At 36.5% G+C, this 17,911-nt stretch overlaps 1 protein-coding gene across 4 annotated transcripts in view; it reads left to right on the plus strand.

Moving 5' to 3' along the window:
- SFSWAP (splicing factor SWAP) overlaps window positions 1-17,911 on the plus strand; it is a 49,691-nt gene that overhangs the window by 15,010 nt on the left and 16,770 nt on the right. For all 4 annotated transcript variants that reach the window (XM_075041461.1, XM_075041462.1, XM_075041463.1 and 1 more), the window contains 6 exons: window positions 536-773; window positions 1,103-1,234; window positions 1,599-1,692; window positions 4,009-4,186; window positions 6,767-7,000; window positions 8,545-8,735. In XM_075041461.1, the coding sequence (XP_074897562.1) occupies window positions 536-773; window positions 1,103-1,234; window positions 1,599-1,692; window positions 4,009-4,186; window positions 6,767-7,000; window positions 8,545-8,735 (1,067 nt within the window). The remainder of the gene's footprint in view (window positions 1-535; window positions 774-1,102; window positions 1,235-1,598; window positions 1,693-4,008; window positions 4,187-6,766; window positions 7,001-8,544; window positions 8,736-17,911) is intronic.

Here is a 17,911-nt window from a genome sequence, read left to right on the forward strand (position 1 = left end):
AAGCCTCTAGTGTGGAAAACTTGCTCAGATACATTGTTCATTGTGTTGGTGTTAAATTGCAAAATCTGTCTACTTTTTGAGGTTTCAGTAAGTAGGTGTGTGTCTATATGTATAATGATGTAGTAGTTTAATATATATATGGTGATGCTAGTGGTTTAATTTCTCAACATTAGTTTTGAATATATATGCATTTCTTAACACATACATAGTTTTAACTGAGTTAAACTTCCAGAGGCCTTCTCTGGTTCACTTCTTTTTTCATACCTATTCGGCTTCCAACTGACCTTCAGTACGTTCTGATTCTGTCCCTTAATCTACATATTTCTTATTCATCCTAAGTGCATCAGGAGGAGCATTCTTTTTTTTCTTTGGGTTGTGTTTTTTTTTTTTACGCTAGAAATTAGGTACTACTTCTTAGTGTGTTGTGTGAATCTGGATTCTCAATGTATTTGTTCTGATGCAATAATGGTTTGGGTTTTTTATTAGGTGTTTTTCTTCTAATTAGAACATTGTTCTTAAATATGTCTTTTTATAGCAACTGTGGCAGCCATGTATTATAGTTACTATATGCTACCTGATGGAACCTATTGCCTCGCGCCTCCACCTCCAGGAATAGATGTTGCCACCTACTACAACGCGTTGCCTGCAGGGGTGACTGTATCAAGCACTACAGGAGTAGCAACAGTACCTCCACCCCCCGGTACTACACCTCCACCTCCCCCAGAAACAACTGATAGCAGCAGTGGGTTGACTTCTACCACAACATCTACAAGGTACCACATACAGATTTGTTTGTTGGTTGGAGGGGTCTCTTTCCTGCACTTCAATATGAAGTATTTAGTGAGGGTTCTCTTATTGGTGATTCCTCAGTAACATTCACCAGTGTTTATACAGCTTTTATTGCCTCCACTTTGGTCTTGGATATTGTACATGGTTATTGTTACTCAGCTACTAGGAATTTTTTGCATGATGGAAAATCAAGTTATTTTAACTGCATGATGAACCTAGAGAACACACCTCTGTGATGTTTTTTCTGTTAAAGCAAGAGTCTGAAAGATATTTATGTTCTATTTATAAAAATGGTGTATTTTGATGTTTTCAGCACAATTGCTCCAGTGGTTGCCATTATACCTCCACCCCCAGATATTCAACCTGTTATTGATAAACTAGCTGAGTATGTTGCTAGGAATGGGATAAAATTTGAAACCAGTGTTCGTGCCAAGAATGATCTCAGGTAAGAGAAAACGTTATTTTAACTTTTAAAATAGAAGTTGAGGTTTTCATTTCTAAATATATTACCAGGACATGTGGGTCTCAAGAAGAGAAGTACTATCTTTTTTTTTTTTAATTGAAATTCAGGGACCTACTTAAAGGTAATGCCAAAGCATTGTTGCCCAAATCCTCAAAACAACCAACCTAACAAAAACATCTCTAGAAAGCATGCTCTGAATGTGTATCCTCTGGAAGTTTAGGTATAAGTTACAGTGCTTCCTAACATCAAATAGCATTCCATTCACTACAGAAAATTAGATGGCAAAGCGTTGTTGGTATTTACTATGTTCATGTGCATTTTCTAATACTCAGTTTTCTTTTAACAGATTTGAGTTCCTGCAACCATGGCACCAGTATAATGCTTATTACGAATTTAAAAAACAGTTCTTCCTTCAAAAAGAGAGCAGTGATAACTGTCAGGTACATATGTGTTTGTATATACATATATTAAAAATGCAATATAAGTGAGAAAAGGACTTGCTTATCTCTTGTGATGCAATGAGACTTCTAAAAAATGGAACACTGAATTCTGGAGAAATTGTTCAGCAAAGGATGTGAATGCTTTTTTTTGTTGTTGCTCTTTAGCTTTGTATAGCATTTAAATAAGGATACATAAGGTGGTGTGATATTTAGTTCTTGGTTTTTAGTATAAGCAGCCACTCGGTGTGGTTGTAATATAAAATGGCAACCCGAAAATCTTTCGCCTTTCTATACGAAGGAGTATATGCTTTGTGGAGGTTTAGAGCTTTGTAGGATTGGGATTAGTGTTCTGTTGTCAGAAAGGTGAAGTATAGTTTTTTAACAACCGTATATTCTCATATGGCTCATGGTTCTTTATAGGACAGTAGCACAGTAGCTAGACTATGTTTCTGCCATGCTTTTTTCTGAGGGAGGTTTTGTTATAGAAGAGTCCTGTCATGATTGACTGAAACAATATTTGAGCTTCAAAATCTTGCATCAGTTTCCTACTTACTTTGCTGCTTCTAGTCCATGTTATTAGAAAGTGATACCCAGACTTGGCATCCTTGTTTTTAACTGTTCTCATGTTAGCTAATCTCATTACATTGTTCTCTTACTGAAAAGAAAATTGCAAATAGTATCAGAAATACATTATCTGATGTTAACTTTTCATGGGAAAGAGCTATTTTTTTTTTAGGCCCTATGTCATTTGTCATCCCAAGGCTTAGATTGGGGAGCCTTAAACTGAAGAAGGTAGGCCTGTGGGTAAACTCCTCAAAATCGCTTTGTGGAAAATGAAGAAATTCATTACTAGTTGCTGTTTGAAACACTTGTGTCTAATATTTTGTTTTAATAGTGAAAAATGTTTTGCAAACACTGTTTTTAAAGATAAGCTGCGGTAAACATGATCTTATTCAGTTGTTAAATACAATGGAAAGTTGTCCTGTACCAAAATGATAGCTATTATTCTAGAATTTATAATTTGCAAACAAGTGGGTTGAATTCATAATACTTACATAATTAATAAGGACTTGTTAACATTTATTTTGGGGGGAAATTGTACACTAATCAAAGTGTAACAATAAAGGATTCATTTTAAGTGTTCAAATGAGTACAGCTAAGAAGCAAGCAGAAACTGGTTTAAGTCCCTTGAGGTCATGTGTAGCAATGCATATTTTGCTACTGCATGGTTTTGTAGATAATGCCATTCTCTTTAATTTTTTAGAATAATGATTTCAATATTATCTTTATGCTTTAGTAATGTATGTATAGGCAACTAATGCAATTGATTGTTCTCCTTTTGGCCATTAAAGTTAATAAGAAATTGTACTACTGGCTTCAGTAAATACGGGATGAAGTCCTTGATTTCCTTGTGTTTTTCCCCTTTGAGGATTTTCAGAAATTAGTTCTGTTGCTCTCTGCAGCCACTCCCTGACCAATGAAAGGATCCCTTCAATACCTGGTTTTTTAACATCAAAGCATACTTAACAGTAGCCAGTGGAAAGCAGCCAAACTATTTATTGAGAGGCTCATTTAAATGTTAAATGACTTAATGTCATCACCTGACTCACCGTGTAAATATTTTTAATTTTCTACAATATCTATCTTGAAATTTCTATATGGTGAGTTTAGAGGTAATTTTGAATGAGTCGGTCATGTAATAGTAGAACCAGTAATTCTTTACTCTCTTGAAAAATCTCAGCACATCTGTACTGTATCAATTGATAGGCCCAGTGTTCTTCAGCAAAATGTTGGAACAAATCAAACACATTAACCTGTGTTGATCCCTGTAAAACTTGATTTTGTAAAGCAGTTATCATGCAATTGTACATTAGGAAAAAACGTCATAAACTTTCATTCTGTCTCTGTGAATTAATTTTAATGGATTTTTTCCTGGACCCTGGAGATCAAGACCTAGAAGAATATACTTTGGAAAAAAAGTATATGCTTTTAGGGTCTACTTTTAAAAAACATAATTTTTAAAACAGTTGTTGGCAACAGTGTACCAGCTGAAGAACATTTTCTTTGCTGTTAAATAACAACACATTCTTACTGTAGGTCTATAGTTTTTGCAGCCTATGGGTTTACATGAAGCAGTGCATTATTTATAAGAAGCAGACTTTTGGTCATGAGTACTTATTGATGTAAATTAGCTGTTATGTGATTAGCTGATAATGTGATTTTTGAAATGGCTGACAAAATTGCAGCTCCACAGACACTGCGTTAATTTTTTCATGAACTACCCAGTTAGTAAGTTTGCACATTTCTTTTGAAAAGGGAGTGTCTTCATCTGAAGATGTTCCAGCAGATACTGCCAGTGATACACCAAGTGAGACTCAATTTACAGATGAACATGCACCTGAAGATGCATCTGAGCCAAGTGCTAAGGGAGTTCCAGGAAGTAAAAAGGATGTTCCTCCTTCTAAAACTGTCAGTGATGGTAAATTGGTAAAAGGTATGTTAGCATGATTTGTTGGCCCTGAAAATATTTGTTAGCATATACTAAAGAAAAAAGGGGGGAGAGGCAGGGGGAAAGTAGGGAAAAGAATTTCATCATGCAGAAAATATTTTCATGGGAAGCATCAAAATAGGACTGAAATAAGTAATTTGATTGCTTTCATATTTCTTTCTTATCAGACTATCAGGTATTTATGATCTGACAGAATAAATTGTTTTATTTCAGTTTTGTGCAAAGTTGAAGGCTGTCATCAGTGACCTCAGTAGAATCTTATTTTTGTCATTTTAAACTTGACAGTTATAAGTTCTGTGCAAGAAAGAAGTTATTCCTTCTGAATAAACCAGTAGTCTTGTTCGAAACCATACATATGGAGGAAGTATGCTAGGCTTACTACTCAGTTGCTCAGTCTTCCTGTGTTGGATATTAATCATGCTGGAATAAAAGACCCTTTTCATGTCTAAGTGGAATGTTTTTCCTCTTATAGTCACAGCAGCAGAGGGACAAAATGGCAGGATCTCTTGGAAGTCCGTCAAACAAAGTCAGCTGACACACTATTAGTGTCCTGAGTTAGAGAAGTGATGATTTGTATCTGGGAACTGATTTCCTGGCCTATTGGGAAAAGATATCTTAAAATTTCTTCTTTTCAGTAAAAACTAGAAATGTAAATCTTTTAACTAGAACTGAAAGCCACTGAAAAAAACCCAAACAAAACAGGTAAAACACTCTTGACCTGTGTTTCCATGGATGGGTACTGCTTTCCTGCCACCTTAGTGGCTTTCTTAATTGCTGATAAGTTTATCTACTCCCTGTGGTCCCTTGGAATTCTCTCTTCCTGCTCCTCACTGCAGTTTCTTTCCCTCCACGGGCTGCAAGCTCCAAGCTTCTTGCCGTGGTTGTCTGGCTGTCCATACTCTGCAGTTTCTTCTATGGGCAGGTTGAGTAGCTTCCCCAGCGAACAAGCAATCTTCCCTGTCTTCAAAGATGCCCTATTAAGAGAGTGTAATATACCACAGAAAATTATATCATTTCTTCTTGTTGTGTTATTAATAAATGGCAAACTGGAACCCATGGTTTAATAATAATAATCTGCTCAAATTTAGATGATGGAATGTAACCAGTGAGTCATTTCATGACAATTGTATTCCTATAAACTTATTTTCATTTCCTCTAATATGATAGAAATCCCACTTTCTTGTAACCCAAATACAGTACTTGGCTGCAAGACAAATGTAACATCCGCACTAGATTTTTCTTCTGCCTCTGAGGCAGCGAAATCCCATTTTAGGATTTGTTTTGTCATATGAAAAAGTTGGAAAATCACTATTATAGTATCTCTTCTCCTGGAATTCTTGAGTTCTTTATTTCTGAGCCTATTTTCTTACCCCAGAATTACAAGATGCAAAGCTTATATTTTATAAACCTTGGTTTGTAATTTCATTATTGTATTTAAATTTCCCTAATTGGAATCTTATAGGCTACATATGCAAAAGGTATTCTGAGAAAGATAAATATTGCAGCAGACCATATGGTAGTAGGTTGCTTTGCTTGAGATGTGTGAGAAATTCCATTCTTTATTCTTAGAAGTTGCATTTTGGATAAATTGTTTAGAGATTAATTCGGTATTTATTTTTTTTTTTTCAGAAAATGGTTCTCAAAAAAACATTCCAAGGAAAATTCTGTGAGGCAAAAGGATTATTTCGGACTCAAATATAGTTAGATATTAGCTATGCTTAATATTTTTTGAAGATGCATTAATACAGCCTAGCTTGAAATGATCCACAGTTTCCTTTTCATTGTGATATTCCATTTTTTTACAGGCATTCTTTTTCCTTTCAGTGTACTGGCATGAGTGTGTTATGCTGTCCTTTTGTGTGGGAGTAGTAGGGGCTGCTTGAAAGGAATAGTTGACCACCAATCTTGCTACAGCAACACTAGCTAAGACATTTGGGGAAAAGTACTTAGCTTTTGTGTTTATATCTCCTGTAATGAAATGTTGTTAACTCCCCAAAGTAATTAATTTTCATATAGATGGAGATAAGTCTTTAAATTCTGTTCTGTGAGCCTGCCAAATGCTATTGTTGTGCAAACCATCGATTTAGTGTGAAGGAAACATGAGGGACCATATCATACTGCAGCGTGTCAGATAGGAGCCTGAGCACAGAGCGTTTTCATCTTAGGCTTGGAAGAGTAGATTGTTCATTGGGGAGAAGAAGTACTGAAACTAAAATTTATTTGGGACAGAATATGAAATTATTTATCTTATTTCAGGAAATGTAATTCCTGAGATGGTTTAGAGTACCTTCCTTTTTCCCTGCTGCTCCTGAAGTATTGGGAAAAGATTTTGAGATAGATCTTTACAGGGCAAATGAAGTTTCCAACATTTGTTTAACAAAAAAAAAAACCCAAACAAACAAACAAAAAGATTGTGTGTCCTTTTCCCCAAAATAGTTAGTATAGCATAAGGTTGATACCGGTTTCCTTTTTTTATGGTGTAGTCTGCATGAGTAATGGATAAAGTCAAGAAATGCTTTGTACTGTAGTCTAATGATGTGTAAAATCTTACCCATTCATTCACAGCATCGTTTGCTCCAATAAGCTTTGCAATCAAGGCCAAAGAAAATGACCTTCTTCCTTTGGAGAAAAACCGTGTTAAATTAGATGATGACAGTGATGAGGAGGAAGAAGAGGGCAAGGAAGGCCAAGAGAATGCTAATAGTGCTTCAAACCATACTCCAGCTGTTACTGCTCCTTGTACTGCTGCTGAAGAGAAAAAACCTCAACTTACACAGGAGGAGTTGGAAGCTAAACAAGGTATCCCATGTTACACTGGAAGCAAAATGAAAGATTGAGTCCTAGTTTGTAGTCAGGCAAACTACAAAACTGTCATGTGAATAAGTATGGCGTTTTAGGTATTTTGAATCTTCACTATGTCATGTTAACAGGAATCAGAATCTCTTCTTTTCCCATAGTTTCCTGCTTATTGTTAAGAATGAAATCTTCATTGGTTGCTCAGCTAAAATCAAACTTGTAGCACACTGGAGTTCAGTACTTTGCCCTGATGCATGATCTTTCTGAATTTTATTTTGGTTTTCAATTACAACCTCGGAGTAGAACACTAAACTTCTAGTTTCCAGATTGCATTAACAGAGCCCAGAAAAAGGCATGTCTGTTTCTCATTTTCTTCAGAGAACAATGAAATGCTTCAAGCTATTTTTCGGTTATATAGCACTCCCATATAGACTAGTATCACCTTGTTGATGTTTTGTTACTCTTATAATGCAATGCCATTAAGTCTTTGTATGGGTTTTTCCTGTTACTGTGTTTATGTAAGGGCAGAAGGGTATGCTGTGTGAATTTGAATTAAATGATCTTTTAAAGGGATCAAATTTCCCCCATTCCTCCCCAAGGCTGTTTCACAGCAGAGAGTGTTTAATAAAGTGGAGATGCTGTCAGTGTTTACCAGCTTAAAAACTTAATATTTTTCTTACAACTATGAGTATGCCACAGGAATTTAATTTTTCATTTTCAAAATGTTTTTTTTTCTCCAAAGTAGCAGTTCCTTTGTAAACTTTAGTAACACAAAGTATGCTGTGGTGATACATATATAAAGCAAATATGAAATATTTTGTATGATAATAAAAACGAAGTGTAAAACATGTTCGGAAAAATTTGTGTGTTGGAAGAACTGTGCAATTGAACAAAAAAAAAAGGTCATCTCGTATATGCATAGAACACAAAAGTGGAAGTGTAAGATGAAAAAATTAGAAAAAAGACCCATTAGGCACACAGTTAAACGAATTGGCTTATTCTCTTTCTGTAATCACATAACAATAACTGTTGGTTGTAACAATGGTGAAAGAGTTTCTGAAAATTTCTGGAGCAGCCCTTTTTGTAAACATTAAGACGTATGTAAATAGGGCTGGAAAATGTGAGGTAAAGAACAGATCTATGGAAAGAGCGAAGTGGAGAGTTTGCATTGCTTTAACAGGTACAAGAAAAAGCTTGTGGATTTACAGTGCTACTTTTCTAGATGTCCTTTTCTATTTACAAAAGCTAAGTACCCTGAATTTTCAGGATTGGATTTTCATGTCATTTTCTTTAAGCTTAAAAATTTTTACTTCACCTGTACTGCTTTTCATCAATTAAATTATTTATCTATGAATTAAGATGCTTGGAATTTCATAATTTCAAGCTGATGCATCCTTATTATGTCTTTGAATGGATGTATTAGAAAGGTTTGAGAATGGTTGGAGGGGCTGGTTGGTTGGTTGTGTTGGGGGGGGAGTTGTCGCAAGGAAACCTAAGCTCCCCAAGTGTGACTCACTCTAAACTTTATGCTTAATTGTCTTTCTTAGCAAAGCAGAAACTAGAGGATAGATTAGCAGCTGCAGCAAGAGAGAAGCTTGCACAGGCCTCCAAAGAATCAAAAGAAAAGCAGCTACAAGCAGAGCGCAAAAGGAAAGCTGCACTGTTCTTGCAGACCCTGAAAAACCCTCTGGCAGAGGCAGAAACTGAGAAAATTGAAGAGAATTCCTTCAATAATGAGGTAAGCAGGAAATAAATTTCTCTTTACCATAAAGCTAGCGGAAAACTTACCTATAGAGCGTGAACCTGACAGTATGTTATGAAGTTGACTGAAGAGATGGAAGCTTTTCTAAATGGGGAGAAATTTGAATTTTAAGCACTGTTAATATTTTTCAGTTATTTTACATATGTCTCTCATCTGTCATTAAAGAACTGGTAGAGAAATATGATGCATAGTTCAGAGGTCAGTTAGCCAGTTGCAGAAGGGAGAACAAGCTTGCAAGTTTAACTCTGTACTAGTGGTCCATGAATTAGAATGCTTACCTTTCAGGAGTATTGGGCTATCTGTTGTGATATTTACTTATTTAATGTGTATTTTGATGTGACTAGACATCTTCAAGTTCAGAAACAGTTCACAGGCAATTGAGCTTACTTTAACACTTATTTTGCACCCGTTCTGCTGGGTTTTGTTGTTTGATTTTTATTAATTTAACTGGCATGAAACTTGAGATGAGCAGTGAACTGATGTTTGTGATTTAAGGTTTCTAGGTGGGAGATCCTTAATCAAGAAGACAAATACATAGGTGGGAGAAAACCAGGCTATATAATGGTTGCTCTTCATCATCTTTGTGTTAGTTGAGCATTTCATGTAAACTCCTTAAAAGCTTAGAATGCTAGGATGTTCTTCTTTCTCTTTTAGGCCCAAGTTTAGTATGGGAGTTATAAAAGATTTTGTATTATTATAAGGATAGGATTTTAAAAATAAAACTAAGTTTACAGATAGTGGCACAAAATTCAAATAAATACATGTATGTATGTTATTCACTAAGCATAGTCAATGAAGAGTCAAACCAAAAAACTCACAGTGAAATAACTGAGGGGACTAATTACTCTGCTAGCTGTCTTCCAGAGAACTGGAAGTAGACACACTGCGTTTGCCTACTTGATCATGAAATGACCTAATCCGTTGGGCTTGTTCAGCAGAAGCTCTTTATTTTGGAGAAGCAAGTATCTTTCTGTAGCAAATCAATTTGGAGTGGTAGTATTCCTGCACTTCTTTCAAAGAACAGTTTGTGATAGTTGTGTTAGAAATTCAAATCCTCTGCTTCTTTTAGAAAACTACTAGGAAATAGTCATGTGGCAGAGGCATACTGCTTTCCATCTTTTTTCTGCCTTGTAATTCTCTTATCCATTTGCACCCATTTTCACTGTTCGGATGGTCAACCACAATAGGTAATACTAGGGTAATGTCAATTTGAGGGCTTTCAGAAGCTGTTTGGAGTAGGTCATCATGATAATGCACTCTTAGGCCAAATCTGAACGTAACCTGAATATTGCTGATGACTTATTATTAGGTTTTAGGAACACAAAAAGATTGCTAGTAAGTTCCCTTGCCATTTGGGTGTTTGGGCATTTTCTCATTGCCATAGTTTGGATTGCTAGAGTTTATCACAAAGAGGAAAAAGAGGATTTATCATGCAGAAGTAACAGCTAATCATCTAGTTGGCATTATCTTCTTCAGCAAACAGAACCATTACTAGTCAGTCTGTTGATGAGTAGTTATAATAAAAATCCCTTTCTAGGCAGACCCTCTAGAAGTCAGTTTTAAGACTTAGAATTTTCGAGTAGGCCAGGTTAAAGAAGAATCTTGGGCCAAAAGACTTTAGTAATGAAACTTCAGTAATGAAATATAAAACAAAACTCTAAAAACCTTTATTGATCAAAGCCACATATCTGCTTTTTTCCTACTAATAAACAGAAAATGCTGTTTAAAATAGCTAAGAAATAATGTGTTTCACATAAACCCTTTCTGATTTCAATAAAAGAACTATGATTTTAAAAGCCTAAATGAGGGATTTGAATTTATTGTATAGGAAGATCCTTCAAGTATTGATTTGTTCGTGCATCGTAGCGCTATCCTGAAGCTTTTCTCTCCATCTGCAGGTTTTGGCAGCAGAGCTTGTTCTCTATCAAAGAGTCACTTTCCTGTTTATGTTGTGTATTTTCCATTTAAGTTCCTAATTGCTTAACTTCATCCACAGAGGACAATAGGCTCTTTTCCTACTTGGTTTCTGTTCTTTTTTTTCTTTTCCCCTTGTTCCAGCTTTTTCACTGAGCCACTTCCTCTTTCTGCCAGTATAGTGCTTGTTCTAGCTTAAAAAATGATAATTTTACTTTCAGGAGAGTCACTCGTTTTTATTCAGCCTAAGCATCATTTTATGATAAGCACATCCCAATTCAGTGCGATCTGATGCATGCTTGCTAAAAGACAGGGGAGTCTGTATTTCCAGCACCTGTACGGACACCTCCAACAAGTCCAGGCAATCTCTTCTTAATCGAAGAAAAGCTGTCAAAATCCATTTTCAACAAAGTCACCTTAGACTTACATCTTCACTGCAATAGCTGTAAACAGCTGTGGGGGAAAAGTAGGAATGGGATTTAGTGTAGACTATGTAGTTTCCTGAAACTTAACCTAAATAGAGCCGGAATTTTATGCAGCTTGGGGTATTGTTGTAGGATCCTTCACAAGCCTGATGGAAATTCCTGTGTTTGTCTGTATATGCTGCAGTCAGACCTTCCATGCACATTGCAAATACAAATATTGTTGGGAAGTAGAACCTCAGTTTCCTGAGTTTGGAATTACATTGCTTCCAGAAAAGCCAATAAATCACTCTTGGTTGCACTAATCAAGCAAAACTTCATCTCTAGATACTGATAGAAAATTTCAGATATTGATTGTGACAGACTGGTTACAAGAATGAATGACATGGCTTTCCATCATTTCCTTTCCCACAGAAAGAATTCCAGTACCTAACAAGTAATCATTGCCCAGTTCTTGATTTTTCCAAATAAATCATGGATTACACCTCAAAAGGCTTTCAGAAGAACAGTTGAAAGACATACCTGCAGTTTAGGTGATCCATATCAGCATAGAGTAGCAGATACGCAAATTGAGTGTGGTCACATCCCAAAAGAGATCCTGTTTGGGATTCTTGTTGCTACTGCTAACAAATTTTGCCTGACTGGCACAAATGTTCAGTACTTTTTTCAGTTGTATATTGAAGAGTGAATGCAAAGAGGCAAAGACAATGCAAAACTCACCAGACTTGCAGTTCTGCTTTCCTTCTCAAGGGGATTTGTCAAGGACATGGTATTTCTAAGCTGAGGTTCTTTTGATATTTTTCTTTTAAGAGAATGCCTGAAATAACCAGTAACTCTTCAGTGGCAGCTGACTCTTTTTCAGAAGAGCAGATGAGTGTCATCATTGAATGGTTTGGGTTGGAAGGGACCTTAAAGATCATCTAGTTCCAAGCCCCCTGCCATGGGCAGGGACGCCTTCCACTAGACCAGGTTGCTCAAAGCCCCATCCTACCTGGCCTTGAACACTGCCAGGGATGAGGCATCCACAGCTTCTCTGAGCAACCTGTTCCAGTGTCTCACCACCCTCACAGTAATAATTTATTCCCAATATCTAATCTAAATCCACACTCTTTCAGTTTAAAGCCATTACCCCCTTGCCCTATCACTACATGCCCTTCTAAAAAGTCCCTCTCCAGCTTTCCTGCAGGCCCCCTCTAGGTACTGGCAGGCTGCTGTAAGGTCTCCTCGGAGCCTTCTCTTCTCCAGGCTGAACAACCCAACTCTATGGATGTCCATGGGAGATGCATAATTGCCATGAGATTGCCCCTGCCTAGTAACTGTATAAAAACTAGTAATACTATTTATGTGTATACACAGTGTACATTTGTGCTGAAAACGTGCTTACCACACACGTAGAAATGCATTAAATGAGCAAAGCTTTTTTGATCGCTGTCAGATTTTCCTGATACCTAGTATTCTTGAAAGAAATGCTGGTACTGAGCATACATTATACCTTTGAACAAAATTGATTCTGCTAACTGCATGTAAAGGACAGTTGATACCACAGAACATAGTGCTTTTAAGCTTTTTTGACTTCAGCTGATTCTTAAAAATATTTAGATCTACTTTTCCATAGCTGAATTATTTCTTTTATAGGGTTTCCTGTTTTTTCCTTAAAGTGAAATCAAGCAACAGGAAAAGGCTGAAAAATGAGCTTGAGCAATGAACCAGCACAGCTTTTCACAAATGGCTCCTCACCATTCATTCTTGCGTGCATTACAACAGTGCAGTTAAGCGTAATACTTTCTCAAACCAGTACTTGGAAAACGTGTAGCTTAGCTCGGTTTCCAAAACTGATCAGCTTCCAGTAACATTGTAGCTAGTGAAGTCTTTGCCCTTTTTGAGAACATGGGTAAACTATAACTGGGTGGCATCTCACTTCTTGTGTTTACATATATATTTCCTGTAGACACTTTTGTAACAAGAAAATCAAGCCAATTGGCACATCTGTCAGGTAGTGTCAGTAAAGAGATGTTGCCATCATTCTGTAGTGAACATGGGTTCTTTGTCCTACAACAGGAAACAACCTATAGCTTTAACAACTGCAGTTCTAGATACGCAGAGCTGGAGTATGCCAGGTTGTCTGGAGTGTTGCATTGAAATGCTTTTTTTATTTCTAAACAAATATAGTAAGGTGTTTTGTAATCTGAAATGCAAACCTTATCCAAAATTATTACAATTAATTTAAATTTAAAAAATTAAAATGACTTATTTATATATAAAGTAGAATAAAGGCTAGTTGTGCATGTTCCTTTATGTATTTATCAAAAACTGAATTAAGTAGATTAGACATTGGGAGAGCTCATGTTAAGATGGTATGTTTGTTTTGTTTTGTTTTACTTTTTAAAAAGTATTATTATGTTTATTTTTATTTTTCAGCTTAATAAAGCAAATAAGTTGGCTATTGGCACGAGTTGAATTCTGAATATAGGTGTCACCCTTGGTAGTAGGCCTTGGTACAGTGCACTTGGTATAGCAGGCTTGTAACATTTTTGCCATCTTTTTTACGGGTTAAAATGTCAATTGTCTGCAAATGTGCTGGTTCAAAACTCTTGATTATCCCTAACCCTGTCCATCTGAGCAGTATTGTTCTTAAGTGCATCTGGGAGCAAAAGGTTGAAAAAGAGAAAGGAAAAGAATCTCTTATGGAGCTGTGGTTCTCCATCTGTGTGCAGCCAAGCCTCACAGGAGAAAACTGGCATGGTTCAGTGTCTTGCTGGTGAACTCTTGCTTAATGTTTTTGTTAACAGTGGTTGATAATAGTAGCAGGTTATAGGAGTCTTGCAGAGGGAAAATCTAAGCTGCCGAATCATTCCTTCCCACAAAAAGTTTTGGTAAATATAATTTGTGTAGGTAAAGTCCCCTGTGCTGTCCTTGTGAAAGGAAGGACTGCAGACCTGCATTCTTTGTCAAAGAAATTGGTCGTAGGTAACCATTAAAGTAATTTAATTGATAAAGTGTCTCCCAGAATCTACTGGTTCTGGTAATACCTGACAGAAGTAGGAGAAGGGGCCAGCACTGTTGGCTGGCTAGACAAGGCACAGTGTTTTTAACTTCTTCAGCGAAGTTACTTGATGTAGTGACAGGTGTTCTGCAAGTGTAGTACCATCTGACTTTTGTCTACAGGACATGATTTAACTAATAGTGTGTCTGATGGGTTTCTAATATGGATTATTCTGCTAATCTCTCATATTTTATCCTATGTCAGAAATGCTTTAGGGGTGATAGTACTTTGATAGGCATGTAAAAGACAGTTGGTTATACCCAAACTGTTACCTGTATAAACCTTAGTATCCGATTTAAACAAGGAGATAAATCCACTATCATACTGCTGCAAAAACAGACAAGCTCATGATTTGAAAGTAACTCTATTTTAATGGCTTGTCCCAAATGTCATCTGCTGTTGTGCCTCTGAATATAAAGATTCTATAGTACAAAGCAAAACTTAACTTCTTTTGGTTCTTTCATCTTCCCTGTTTTGAAGCCCTGTTTTATCATTTGTTTCTTTAGATAGCTTGTCCTTACTGTTGTCCTGTATGTAACAATTTTCTTCTTTTTTTGTGTGTGGATAGCAGTCTGTTTATGAGTAAAACAGAAGTGTGCCATGTTTAAAAATAAGATGCCATTCAAGTTTTGCCAAGCATAACAGCATTATCCACAACTATAGATAGTGTACATTTTTCATGCTACTGTAGTTGATCCTACTTTTTTTAGCAATGGACTTGTAGATATTACTGCATGTCTCTTTGGAATAATAATGCATAACAATTTTATGTTTGCATATTTTCTTAATGTTAATTTGTGAGCAAAATTAATTGTCTAATGAAAACCATTCAATAAGTATTTAAAAGGAAAAATGCTTTAGAATATTTTAGGGCCATTCATTTCTTTCTTTACTTTTTTTTTTTTCAGAATACAGGTGTCTATATCTTCTGTTTAGCATGGAAGGGGGAGTGTGTGTGTTTAAATTTCCCTTATCTTGCTTTTTCAAAAGGACAGATAAAAACACCAAACAAAATGTCACATACTAATGTGGTATTTGGGGGGTGGATAGCTTGCTGGCATTTGGAACTTCTTGTTATTGCAAGAACCCTACTATCAAAAACTACATGAGTGTTGTAATTCCTCATACTGTAAATACTTTAATTAAAATTTAACAGGAGGAAAAAAGGTAAATATCAGGAACTGCCATCTTAATTAAGATAGGTGAGGCAGCTAAGAATGTTCTGTGCCTTGATTTTTAGTCTTCAAAGTACTCAAGATACAAAGGCTTATTGATTCATACAGCAAACAGATTCACAGCCACTGATTTCTTTACAGTTGGCCCTTCAAAATTGAGAATGCAAATTCTGTCTGGTTTTGAAGAACTTATCACAGTCAGTGTACTGTTAATAGCTGTGTTTCAGTGCAGCAGCTAAACCCTGATGAAACGGTTGAGTCTTCGAGTATTGAGTATCTCATCTGTTCTATAGGAACTTATTCTATAGGAAATGTTTTACCACTTCTATTTAATCATTTTCGCCAATTTATTGAGGCTAAGACTGACAAACTCTTCTAAAAGCAGTAACTGCTTGCTTTGATGCACAGAACAATCATGTGCTTCCATTGCTGGTAGACGGTTGCTTATTAATTCTCAATCAGGGAATACTTCACCATAAGCTTTGGGGAACCTGCGGTAAACAAGGTACGGTGGTAGAAAAGAATCTGGAGTATTTTCAGGTTTTATTGAAGTAAGAAAATTGTTTATTAACTCTTCACAGATCTGACATTCCTCACTGTTTCCAATTTTGATCTAACACAGGATTCAAATTACTGCAAAACTCAGCTGTTCAGAACAGAAGTAGTATTAGCCAGTTGTAAAAGTAGTAGTAGTAACATTATTGATAATGTTCTTTAGCAGCTGATTTTGCTTGTATCAGGAACAATGGTAGTGTTTTGTTCTGTTGCAATAAGCACCATTTGGTTCACTTCTAATGCTGGCTTTGTGTACTGATTAAGTAGCATAACCCCAGAATAACTAATGTATGTTCTGGTCTTATGAATACTGCAAATGTGCAAATGTCTTGTAATTAACTGAAGTGCTCGCTTCTGTTCTCATGTAGCTATAAAGTCTTCCTGATACAGAACTCTTTCCTAACCCATTACTGCTAAACAAGGGTTACTGAATCTTCTTTGTTTTCCAAAAATGTATATCTGAAACATTTCTTTGTACCAAGCGTTTACTGTAGGAAGTGTTATTTTAGTCAGATTTGCTTCAGTCGTGCAAATAAAATACTGAAGAACAACTCTGCCAGTGAAATTGTCTGACACTGTAGTGTTTAATAAGGGCCAAAGAAATGTGCTGTTACCCAAAATGGATAAAGTGAGATCAAATGAATGCTACCTGAATGTTTGCAGTGTAACCTCTTAGAAGAGATCTCAAAAAGTTTAAATCTCTCATCCCTGGAGATTCATAATAAAATTCATCAGGTAACCAGTTTGTTGCCGTGCTTTCCAAAACGGTGTGCTACTGGCCTGCAGATTTGCAGAGCCTGGTCAGTAAAACAGAGCTTTTCTGCCTGTCGGAAATGCTTAATAATCTCCCAGTATCTGTGCTTGCTTTGATACTTTTTTCCTGCACTTGTTCCTCCAATTTTAGTTCCCATTACCTTAGTTTGCGTGGATCAACTTTCACTAGTAAAAACACAAAAGAGTGACAGCTTCTTCTATTTGACAGAGGCTAACAGTTTCTTTTTTTCCAAATATTTTTATTCAGCAGCATTATTTATACACCTAGAAATTTTCTTTGTGGCTTGGCAACTTGCTGATGTTAAGTTCTTTCACTGAGCTCTGTGTTCTGCTCTGATGGTAAATTGGGTCATTTTGCTCATGACTTTTTTCTTGAAGGCAACCAGAGTTGCCACTGAGGGAATCAGCATGTTTGTTCACAGTTGATCATGCCGTTGTGACCTGACAAGTATCACCAGAGCTCCTGGTCACAGTGATGCGTTGCATAGGTTTGGACGGGTAGGTGACTTCTCCCTGTGTGTTAGCCGTTGTCCTGCACTCCAGAACCTGTGAATTCACCTGGGAGTAGCTAAAGTTACATCTGTATGGCTTTCCAAACATGATTCTTTAGTAACCTGAAGCAGTGGTGACTGAATCTACAGCCAGCCAGCCTGCAGCTGTGCTTTTCTCAGAGATGTCTGGACAACACTGTCACTCTTTAGTGTAAGTATCCTGAAAGTCAAGGAGAGCCCATGGTTTCAGCATCCAATGCTTTTGGTGGATATTTAGGGGTGCTTAGCATTTAGGTGTTCTTTGTTCTGATTGCTGAGAGAATCTCTATGTGTTAGCTAAAAGTGAATGTGTCATTCATTTATTAACATCCTTTTTGGCAGTGTTATGATAGCTTGTGTTTTATGTGGCCAAACGAACTGGGGTGCTGAAAACAGTTGTTTTTTTCTTCTCTCTCCTTTTCCTCTTAACTCTACTTTGCCTACAGCTATTTCGTTTCAAGCTATTAGAGGTGTCTACTTCAAGGCAAACTGGTCTATTACATATTCAGTAATGTTCAAAGTGAAGACTAAGACACTGTATAAAGAAATGAATAACATTGTCAAGGATCAAAAGTCGGCTGTGGTGGTCTCTTAGGAAACTCTGAAGTTTGGAGATGAGGTGTCTGCAATTACATGTGGTCTGTGAAGTTAGTGAAATTGGAAATGGGCATCTGGTAAACCAGTCACTCAAATTATCATGCTGTAAAATGTTTATAATCCTTGAAGCAAACTACTTTAG

The sequence above is a fragment of the Buteo buteo genome, chromosome 11 (genome assembly GCF_964188355.1).
Source record: "Buteo buteo chromosome 11, bButBut1.hap1.1, whole genome shotgun sequence".
Taxonomy (NCBI): domain Eukaryota; kingdom Metazoa; phylum Chordata; class Aves; order Accipitriformes; family Accipitridae; genus Buteo; species Buteo buteo.